The sequence below is a fragment of the Nicotiana tomentosiformis genome, chromosome 11 (assembly GCF_000390325.3).
Source record: "Nicotiana tomentosiformis chromosome 11, ASM39032v3, whole genome shotgun sequence".
Taxonomy (NCBI): Eukaryota; Viridiplantae; Streptophyta; class Magnoliopsida; order Solanales; family Solanaceae; genus Nicotiana; species Nicotiana tomentosiformis.
The window spans coordinates 44,314,735-44,326,961 of NC_090822.1; the positions used below are offsets into that span (position 1 = coordinate 44,314,735).

The window sequence follows — 12,227 nt, forward strand, 5'->3', positions numbered from 1 at the left end:
GGAAGAAATGAAATGAAAATGAGCCAAACCAACGTACTTAAACAAGTCTTCTACCCAGCGATTATCGCACCTGCGGTCACTTGACCGCTTCTGCGGTTCCCTTCAGGCCTCTCCTCCTCCGCATCTGCGGGCAGGCTTTTGCACCTGCAAAAGTGCACATGCGCCCGTTCCTCTGTTTTCTTCTTAACTGCCTCCCCTTCCCCCATTTCGCTTCTGCGTCCAACAGCCCGCACCTGCGGGCTCGCAAGTGCGTTGGATTTTCTCGCGCTTGCGAATCCAGTCAACCTCACTCCCCCTCCGCTTCTGCGATCCTTTTGGCCATTTCTGCAAGCTCGCACCTGCGGCCTTTTCCACGCAGGTGCGATTGCACCACATCTCAACTGCCTCAACATTTCTTCCAAGCCCAAACTCGATCCGTTTTCAATCCGATTCGCACCAAAGGCCACTCGGACCCCGTCCAAGCATATCAACACATCCCAAAACAAGATACAGACTTAGTCAAAGCCTCAAACCACGTCAAACAATATCAAGATTACGATTTGACGAACGAAACCTTTCTTTCAAATTTTAAATATCCAAACTTCGTCGAATGCGTTCGAATCACACTAAAACTTTCCGGAATGATGCCAAAATTTACGCACCCATCATAAATCACAATACGAACCTATTCCAAGGATCGGAACCTCAAACGGAAATCGATAACACCAAAGTCTACTTCAAATCAAACTTAAGAAATTCTTAAATTTTCAAAATGTTAACTTTCCATAATAAGCGCCGAAATGCTCCAGGGCCACGCGATACTCAACCCGAACATATGCCTAAGTCCAAAATCATCATACGAATCTATTGGATCCTTCAAATCCTGATTTTGAGGTCGTTTAAATAAAAGTCAAACCTTAGTCAACTCTTCCAAGTTAAAGCTTCTAAATTTAGAATTTTCTTTTCAAATCAATTCTGAACTTCCCGAAATTAAATTCTGACTACGCGTACAAGTCATAAGAATGAAGTGAAGATACTCAAGGCCTCAAACCGCCGAACAACACGCTAGAGCTCAAAACGACCGGTCGGATCGTTACACCAAACATACTCACACCGTGCCTATTAATCTAGGAACTTAACATAAAAAGAATAGCTCCGGGTATGATAGAAGGTCATTAATAGATATGAATAAGGAAACAATCAACCAATTCTGAATTATACGGGATTTGTCATCATTATACTCTCAGTTACGAATCAATTATGTAACACATAATTAATATAATAAATGACAGTAACGGACAGGAGCTGGACACGGTCAGTTACAAATAGGATTATTATTTAAACTCCTATTCCCTACATTGTATACCCATTTGAAAATCATTCACTTATTCTTTCAATCACAATATGAAATCTCTTTGTTCTATTTCTAGTAAATCAATATTGTGCTTATACGGAAGAAAAATAAGATTTATGTTTCCTTTTATCGCCCAATATATTCCTTTTTCATTTTTATTCATTTTTCATAGTATTATATTTGAAAAAGTGAATTAAATCAATTTTAGTTACTAGAAAAATTTAGTTACCTGCTTTGACCATAAAAACTATATTAAAGTTAAACGGTTTAGTTCCGCTGTCGAGATATCTAACAATCGTTCAGTTTTTTTATTTATATTTGTTTTAATTCTTTCAACAAATTATGTCTGGAATTGACCAAATTAATCAGCAGGAGAATAGACGGGGGTACACCAACTAAGAATTTGCCCATGCATTTTCCATTATACTCTTGTGAAAATTCACTAGTCATATCTCCTAATCGAAGTGTTAAGCAACGAAATATGAAACAGCCTGGTTTAAAGGATGATCTAAAACAATTCATTGCTCAACAAATTGGAGTGGCATTAAGGGCCTTTACGGGCAATGTAGCAGCTCCAATCCCAGTACTGCCACCAGTTAACACAACTACGGAGAACCCCAATTCAGGGTTTGAAAAATCTGGAAGTAGGGAACCAAATTGCTCTGGGGAAGGAGGTTAAGGTACGCTAGGTAATTCAGGTTTACAAATTTAGTTTCAACTTTGCAAAAATAACTCAAGGAGCAAAATAAACGGATAAAACAAATATCGGATGTAAGAATGGTAATCAAAGGTGTATACATGGACAAGTACAAATAACAACCATGGAAACCTAGTGCAACACTATTGCCAATACCAAAGAAATTTAAAATACCTGATATTTCGAATTATGATAGAACTTCCGATCCACGAGATAATGTGACAACATTCACCACAGGTGTCAAAGGCAATAATTTGACTAAATAAGAAATAGAATCTGTGCTGGTGAAAAGTTTTGGTGAAACCCTCACCAAAGGGGCGTTAATATGGTATTCTCTTTTACCCGAAAATTCGATTGATTTATTCATTGAACTTGCAGATGCATTTATTAAAGCATATTTTGGAGCACAAAAAGTAAAAAATAGTATGGAGGATATCTTTAAAATACAATAGGTAAGCACCAAGTTACTTAGAGAATTTATGGATCACTTCCAACGGGAGAGAACATTGTTGCCACCCGTACTTGATAACTGGGCAGCAAAACTTTTGCAAGGAATTTGAATGAAAGAAGTTTAGAAGCTATGAGAAGGATGAAGTAGAGTTTATGAGAGTTCCCACCAATCACCTGGAATGATGTCTACAATACGCACAACACGAAGCTCAGAATAGAGGAAGAAATGGTTTGAACACCCGATTCATTAGATCCATACAAGCCACAGGCGCGTTCATTAACTCGAATGACATCACCAAAAATTTATAATGCCCTTAACAGTTCCGATATGCAGTTTTGTGGATATCTTTCTCTCGGATCTTTAATTGATGGTAACATGACCTTAAGTCAATCTTTGAGAAGTATTTTTCCCTTGTAATTGGTCAAACAAATTATCTATTTGAGGTAATGGATACTTATTCTTGATATTAACCTTGTTAAGTAGTCGATAATCAATACACGTTTTCAAAGAAGCATCTTTCTTTTTTACAAGCAAAATTGGCGCACCCAAAGATGATACACTTGCTCTAATGAACCCTTTATCCATTAATTCCTTCAACTGCTCCTTCAGTTCTCTCAATTCAGATGGAGCCATTTGGTACGGGGGGAATAGATATCGATGGCGTATCTGGCTCTACATCTATCCTAAAGTTGATGACCCGATTCGATGGAATACTTAGAAGTTCATCAGGAAACTCATTGATAACTAGTATAGGCTAAATGATTGGTACCTCGACAGTTGTTGACGGCCAATTTTGACCCTCATTTTTAAAATTAATTTACTTGTACTTAATAATTTACAATAATTAAGTTTTGGAAGTATTTTCTATCGATAAATACTTATTTTACAAATTAATTAAGTATTAATTATGAAATTAATCACCCAGTATTAGTATTACTGTATATAATTACGAGTGTACTTACTATTTTAGTATTATTAAAATAATCCTTTATATATACCACATAGGATTTATAATTAATTTAACAAATTATTTCTCATTTTTAGTTAAATAGGCTACTATGTTAATAATTTAAAATTAGTGTCATAATTTAGAAAATAAATTATTTCATAAATAATTAATTTCAATAATTGGTAGTATATTTGATATTTATGATCTTACTATATTTTATTGAAAATTATTTAAGCTTAATTAATTAATTTTAAAAACTAAAAGGGTACAATTGAAATTCCTTAATTAATTACACAATGGCTATCTTTAAATTAATTCCGACCCAAATCCCAAATCCGGATATGGCCCAGTCCAAAAAAACCCTCTCTCCAAGTTGGCAATCGGCCCTAAGCGATTTAAACCAATCAAAGTACGCCACATCACCCGTCTTTATCACTCACAAAAGAAGCACAACAAATCCCAACCGTCCATCCTACCGATCAACGACCCTCGTTTATCTTTGCTTTTCTTTTAATTTTAATACCCTATTTGATTTAATCTCAACCGTTAAGATCAGAAGATCCAACAACCTCCATAATTCTTCAGTTATATTATTTAATCCCTGAATTATCAAGACAGATGATCTAAATAATCAACGGCCCAGATTCCATCTCCAAACTTTAACCCTCAGAGACCCTCCCCAATCTTCTAACCCTAAAATCATTTGCTACTCCTTCAGCCGCTCCCCTTTCCTCTTTTCCTCTCCTTTATCTCAAGCTCTCATGAACATCAATCATCAGACCTTCCATAAATTCGTGCAAAGTCATGAAATCTCTTACCAAATCGCCCTCTCCTGCTTCCCTGTCGAAGAATCCCGCTGACCTTTCCCTTTTTGTTCTTCAAATCTGAAGTACCAGACTCTAACCTTAGTATCGAGACATTGTTTCATCTTTGTTCTTTCAAATCCAAACTCAAAAAATCATCTGCTTTGTCCCTAGCCTATGAGGCCTGCGATTTGCTTTCCATTTCACTAATTGGATTCAAAAACCCCAAATTCGAAACCCTAGACTCAAAGATGAAACGTCAAGTCTCCATATTTCTCTTATGCTCGGTCAAATTGGAGCATTCATGAGCGTATCTTAGAGCCTCATTATGATTATCTGAGGTCTAGAGGTCAAATGCAGTGACCTCTGGACACTGAAGCTTTGACCGATGGGTTTTGCCTTCAACGGTCAACTTCTCTTATTTCAGGTAAAAGCCTCTCACTGATTTCCTTCTGTTTATCTGATTTTTACTCGCCTATGCTTGCATCATCTGGTAGTTGTCACTCTCTACTACCTATGCTTGAATCCGAAACCCTAAGCCATTAATGGCACAATAAATGGAGCCTTGATTTCTCTCACCTAACATCACCGAAAAACCTACAATTATACCAACCAGAGACTAACAATAGTCTAAACAATCTCAAACAAACTAAGAAGCTAGGTTTTCTTTCTGATTGATCGATGTTTCCTTTTGTTTTTAAGTTTGTTCACTGCTAAAATCATGTTTGGTCTGCTGCCCTAGAAAAGGTCAGTGTATTTCCACCCTCTCTCTATGATAGTTTCATTCGAAGATCATGAACATATTACTGTCTTTCTGTTAATTATTTCGATGTTTGTTGTTAGTCTATAATTGTTAATTTTGGTTCGCCATGGCATGTTGTTGATCTATGATTAGCTATCATGTTTTCATCAGTATTGATGGAGTAGTCATGTGACCTTAATGTCTTCTATTGTATATCAAACATCCTATGTGATTAAGCTACTTAATAGGTCTTAATGACTTTTCATGTTTGCATAGTCTTCGGGTTCTTTTAATGATTCTGCTATGATCTTTATCCTTGCCATACTGTTTCTGCATTCTGTTGTTGAGGTTGCTGTTTGATAATCTTAACTAGAACAAACATGAAAAATTCACAGTCTAATTCTTCATCACTTAATTGAAATATGTGAAGTTTAAGTGTTTAAATGCTCTCCTTCTTTGTATAAGTATTTGTTAACATGTAAGCATTCTTTGAGTCATCACTATGAAAGTCGTATGTCCATGCCTAACTGTTAGTTACATCTTTGAGTCTTTTTGCATGAAACATTCTCATTAAGGAAAACCTTTGTGAGCATCAGCAACTATCTTGCATGAGTTCTGTTATGATTAAGTTATCTCTCATAAATTAGGTTATAGTTATGTTGAATGTTAACTGTCTTACAAGCTGAGTATAACTACACCATGCTAAGATGTTAATCATAGTCCATACAATTGGGTTAAACTTGTTTGGTATAATATCTTCCCTGTCTTTGACCTGATTTTACAATGACTGAGACTCATCATGTTTTTGTAAGACTATGACATTAGTTGAAATATCTATATGAATGAAGGTTATGTATGTATATTTGTATATCTCTCATAATTTCATGCTTCTTTGCACTATCTTGAAACTACATACAGTCTTCTCTTTTTCCTTTTAATCTGAATTGAACCTGGTCTATGAACTTTATGACAAGCTCTTTATTGCTACTGTTGGGACATAATAGTCTGCTTATTTCATAACAAGATTAATACTCTTATAAAGGGTTGGTTTTGTCACCAATTTCAAGGTTAAGTTAGTCGGTGATCTTGTTAAGCATTCTTAGATGTTCCATTTGAATCTGCAAACATGTGATCATGTTAAAAGTTCTGATTATATTCTGGTAGCTCTAATAGCCCATATAGAAGTTCTAATTATGATTGTTTGCCTGAACCTTTCTTGATACTTTCAGAAGTTCTAAACAGTATTGTTAACCTATGTGTGCAAGACTTGAGTTAAACTAATATGTGATTAGTCTATTACGGCAAAAGCATTTGTACCCCTAAGTTGTAGTTGCTCTAAACTATGTGCTATTTATCTGTTCTTGAAGATGTATGATCCCAGTTGTTTGGTTCTTTGGCGATAACAGTAATATGGTTCCTACCTCTATGTGTTTTTGGAAACTTGACCTTTAGACCTATTGATATGTTCCTCATTTACTCAGTATTGGAAACATAGTTATGGAAATAAAACTGTCTTAGAGTTCCTCATGTTATTCTGTTAAGATTCTATGGTAGGGAATGTTATGGTAATTGGTTTATATTGAAAGAGCCTCATTGGAATTTAAACCTATGGGGAAAAGTGAGTCGTTAGTGGTTGAGGGTATTTGGGAATAGAGTTTAACTCTAGGTTGGACTGCTCTCCCCGGCACAAGCATTGCCCTGGGCCTTGAGACCTTTAGGAACTTTGAAGTGTCAGGGGATTGAAAGGGGGCATCGACCTTGAGTGAAATTCTCGCCTTAGCTCTTAATTCATTGACACTTGTTATTCTTTTTGGGTTTAGTGTTTAATGACAATGAAAGGTGTTCAATGTGGATTATTTGCTATACATAACCACCACATTAGTATAGCCTTCTTAGTGTTTAAATACTGTTAGTTATCCTTCCTTTATTCTTTGTTTGCAGATTTCATGTATGAGCATGTATATAGTATTATCTTTCTAATGACCTTCTCTTTTTTTAACATGTATAATGGCTTAAGCCCGTTGAGTTCTTAAAGAACTCAGGCCCAAATCCAGCATTGCTATATCCTGGGAGTCCAGAATTAGTTGTCGTCCCTGTTACTAATGGGCCTGCCTCTTTGAGGCCCAAAAACCAGAGTCCTTTCGTTTCCTTTACTCCTTTATTTACTGCTTTTGCTATTCTATAGCCCTACATTGTCGTTGTCCTTTATTGTGTTCCTGTTGTTTTATCTCATATGTAAACAACAATTATATTTTAGATTGAATACTTTACTTTATGTCTTAAGTCATATAAAATAACTTAGGCAAGCCTTAAAGAACCAAGGATTAAAAGAAGCATTAGCTAGTAATTAATCCTACATTCGTCAATCATAACCCACTATGCTTTGCTAACTCTTCTTAAAGATTTTTTGAAGCCCAAAAGCCTAACAAAGGCGGCAGTCCCTCTTTCAAAAAGAAAATCGGAACTGAATCGCAAGTTTAACTTTCTAAAAGGAAATCAGCTCCTTTCGAAAACCAAGGTGTTGCCGTCCAAACCAAGATTTTCAAACGGTTCCTTCAAGCCAAATATTTAAAGACCAAGGTATATCTTAGGATTATTTTCATACACCTTCACTAGAGTAATATGAACTCACATGCTTTAGGAACAATGTGTTTTAACTTAGCTCTTCTTTTACACGTTTTCATACAAACACTACATCTTTTAAAGTTCTTTTTCATGCATATATACACTAACATTATTTTTCTAAGATTCTTCTACAAACCCAAACCTCTTTAAACTATACTCTTTCCTTATAGGCATTATGCTCTGATATAAGATAAGCCACACTCTTTAAACACTAGTTAATCACAGTATAAACAATTAGTCCTAATTCTAGTCTAAGTCCTATGGAGCTACCTCAGGTAGATTTTAAGGGGTGCCTAACACCTTACCCTTAGAAGAACAAGAACTCTTACCCATAATCTGACCGGTTAGCAGATTAATGAAGAATATGATATTTAGTAATTAAATAGGTACCCTAGTATACCTTTAAATATTAGGTGGCGACTCTCTTTCATCAAAAATAGAGAAACCACAAGTTCAATCTTGTTTTGACTCGTGCAAAATAGGGTGCAACAACAGTCGTGTTAGGTCTCATTTGCTTACACTTGATGGAGGTCTGAATCTTAATTATTCAGATCTCAAACATTAAGTGCATTTATTTTTTAAGTCTAAGTCTTAATTATTTAAATCTTAATCATTAAGTGTGTTTATGTTTTTATTTCATAACTATTTAATGGATCTGAATAGGTCTGAATGATGAAGATCTATAACAAAAACTTTATTTCATCAAGATGTTATCATCCACATACACTACTAACCATCGCTATTGCTCACTATTATCAATCACCACCATGCACCACACACCACCACCATACTCCACTACCACTACCATACTTAACCACCACCACCATCCTCAACCATAACCTCCATCACCATCATTATCGACTACCATTACCCACCACCCCATATTATCAACTACCACCACCATACCATTATCAACTAATACCACTACTATCATCTTCAACCACAACTACTACCAACCCACCTCAACTACTACCACAAGCCACCTTTATCACCATCATCAACCATAGCTGCCACTGTCCCCCATCATAAACTACCACTACCTACAACCATATTCCTTAACTACAACTATCACTACCAATCACCACTAGCTACTACCTAGAATCACTATCATCAACCAAAATCACTACCAAACACTATCTCTAGTCGGCATCCACAAGTATCACCGTTAGCCATCACCACCATTAACTACCATATTATTTTTAAAATAATATTTGTTAATAGAATATTAAATTAACTAATATTTTATCTGAATTTTTTGTTTATTAATTTTAAGAAAGATAGATTTTATACATTCAGATGTTAAAGATAAACAATCTTAATCATTTAATATTCAAATATTAATACACATCTTAATATTGATATGTGTATTCAGATTCAAAAGTTTTAACCTTAATACACATATTAATATTCAGATGTGCATTCAGATTCAGACGTTTAATCTTTAAAAATACAAATGAAGCCTAAGTGACTCTGACTAAATGATAGAGACACCCTTTCCTGATTATTCTCTTTTCCTTAAGGCAATAAATAAACTTGCCTCGAGGCTCGACAAATTTCCCTTCCACTAATGAACCGGTTCATTGGAAAATTCAAACATGACTATCTTCGCACGACATCTAGAATGGAATAACACTTGTATAACTAATCCATTCCCATTATTATATCAAAATCAATAATTTCTTACTAAATAAGGTCTATCAGAGTCTCTCGATCCTAAAGTACTATCACACAACCTCTATAGATACGGAAGACAACAATTGAATCTCTCACTGGAGTAGACACAAAAAATGGTTCAAGTAACTGTTCTGGCTCTATCCCAAAATCCAAGGTGAAGTATGGAGTAATATAGGAAAGAGTGGATCTAAGATCCATAAGAGCATAAGAATCGAGAGCACAAATAGCGAGTATACATGTGACGACAACATCTAAAGCCTCTAAATTAGGGAGGCATAATATAGAAACGAGGATGAGTCCCTTGAGAAATAGCAGTTGTTTGTGGCGCCTTCCCTGCACTATGCCCACCACGTGCTCCATTACCCCTGTGAGGGTAGTGCAGCCGAAGTAGTATCCGTAGAAGTTGTTGGCTAAGCTCTCGAACCCTACAGCCCGTTGGGGCAAAACCTCTTCATATGGCGTATCTGACCATACCTATAATACGACCTTGGAATACCTAAAGAAGAGACAAAATGCCTAGGGTGTGAGCCAATACTACTCTAGGCCTGCTAAGTAGGCTTGCTGTCACTCTGAGCTGGTCTGTACTGACCCTCGTGTCCCAAACTAAGTGCCACTGGAGGGCTACTGAAACCATTCTACACATGGACTGGGGTGGACCAGATGGTCTCATGTTGCTGTGTCCCTTGTCCGAGATGGGCAGTACACTGAATGTACCAAAAGTATGGGCCTCCTTGTTCTGCTCCCTACCGGCCCTCTTCTCCTTCTGAATCCTCTCAAGATCCAAAGCTAAGTCCACAAAGTCTACAAAGGTAGTATTTCTCCTCCCACTAGCTGTATCATTACTAATGCCTAGAATCAAACCACGAGCAAAACGATCAATCTTGTTATCTTCAGTGGGGATGAGGTGATAAGCATAGCAAGACAACTTCTCAACCTTAATGTTATACTCAGTACAAGAATAATATCTTGCCTCAAAGTCTCAAACAGTACCTCAAGAGCGGCTCTCACTCTTGGCGGCAACCAATTCTTAATGAACATCTTCTTGAACTCATCCTAACTCATTAGAGGTTAATCCTCCAGGCGGCTCTTCTCTACCCTTTTAAACCAGAAGTCAGTAATGTCTTTCAACTGATATGCCACCACCTGGCATCTCCACGATCCTTCACTCATAGTAGAGTTCTAGCTTTCTCAACTTCCTCTAAGAATCTGTACCAGTGAACACTGGTGGCTCAAGCCTCATAAATTTCATAGCCAACTATACCATGTCCTCAATCATTGATGCTCTCATCCTTCCTTGTTGGAGTGCTTGAATACCTACTTGGAGATTCTACAGTATCTATATAGCTATAAGGTCAGCGAAAGTATCCATGGCATTCGAATATTAGTTAAGGTCTTCTCCAAGCGATTTGGCTCTGGAGGTGAAGCAAGTGCCTCACCAACTTCTCATCAAGCTCTTGAACCATCCTTGGATCCATGAGAACTGCCACAGTTTGTGCTCATGCAGGTTTTAGAGGTCGGCCCCTAGGCCTAGCCTCTCTCAAAGATGCATCTGATATAGGAGCAGCTTCTCGATTCCTATTACTGCCACGTTTGTTCCCTATATTTGTGAATCGAGATAGTGCATGAGTTGGGAAGTTTTCTTAGTCTCAAGCTCTATTTCACGATTCCAAAACAATAAGAATGGATGAAATATTCTTATAATATCCATCTAGCCTTCCCGATATAGGTGTATTGCACAACACACCAATAAGGATAAATTTATTGACACAATTCTAGACTTTCTAGGGCTCGAATTAGAACCTAAGGCTCTGATACTAAGTTTATCATGCCCCAAATTTATGTTACTGACACCGAGTACCTTATCTGACTTGGATGAATTAACCCATACAATATTACATATATATGACTAATATATGCATGCGGAAACCTTTCTAGAGTACCATTATTTTGATAAATAAAATAAAGCATGAACATGATCCGTGAAATAACCTTTTCATTTAACTAGATGACCATAAAGATAAATAGTTTTATTCATGCGTGCCATATAAGTAACCACATAATTACAACATAAAATAAATACTATATTTAACTATGGAATCTCTATATCAGGGAATAAAATAGACAGCCGAGATAAGTCCCAATGAAAGAAAATTGAAGAGTAATAACACTCCACGAGTACAAGTGTGGAGCCTCACAAAAATTCACTGCATAAGAGGTGGAGCTATCCTATCCACAAGGCTCGTGCCGCTCAGGTACAGTCCCTGAAAACATAAATAGAAATTTTATTCAGTTTATCACCTTCAATAGGATGAAGAATATGATTTTTTTTTATGACAAAATTGAGTTACCGGATTTCTCTTTTGAAAAGGATAGACCATAGGTCTTGTTCAATACTATTGGAGAGAAATATCCAACCAATCTATTCCCAAAGTATTTACAACTCCACTTTTTGTAATCTAACATTGAAAAGCAAGTATTCTTCTTGCCTTTTCCAGAAGAATTGGGGCAAAATTATCACACAGCATTGGCCACAAACACATTCATAAGAGCATAAAGAGTAACTTCCGACCTGAGAGCCTTGCTCACTTGTGAATTTATAAAGTTGTGGCCGCATACATTGTCTATCAAAGTTATAGACAAAGGTATCTAAAGGGGAGGTTATTATCTCTCAAAGCTAAATAAGTGGGAATTGGTTTTAAGGGAGCTACTTATTTAAGAATAAGGTCTCTATTAGGGTTGTTTTAAGCAAGTTCCATTTGGTAGTGAACAATGGCTCTAAATCCTAGCTGAGGGTTTTATTGATTAATGGCTATTCTTGGGGTTATAGACTTAAGAAGAGCTTTAAAGGATATTCTATATGTCACGATCTAATTCCTACCATACGCCGTGATGGTGCCCAACGCTTCCGTTAAGCAAACCAACGGTGAACCACAAACACAATCATCCGTTCATA

At 36.5% G+C, this 12,227-nt stretch overlaps 1 protein-coding gene across 1 annotated transcript; it reads right to left on the reverse strand.

Annotated features, from left to right (window-relative positions):
• Nucleotides 1-9,313: 9,313 nt before the first annotated feature.
• LOC138901355 (uncharacterized) lies at nucleotides 9,314-10,749 on the reverse strand. The gene is made up of 4 exons (XM_070189110.1): nucleotides 10,711-10,749; nucleotides 10,536-10,601; nucleotides 9,864-10,208; nucleotides 9,314-9,748 (listed from the first exon to the last, which is right to left on the reverse strand). The coding sequence occupies exons 1-4, from the start codon at nucleotides 10,747-10,749 to the stop codon at nucleotides 9,314-9,316; spliced, it is 885 nt and encodes a 294-aa protein (XP_070045211.1).
• Between the last annotated feature and the right edge of the window lie 1,478 nt (nucleotides 10,750-12,227).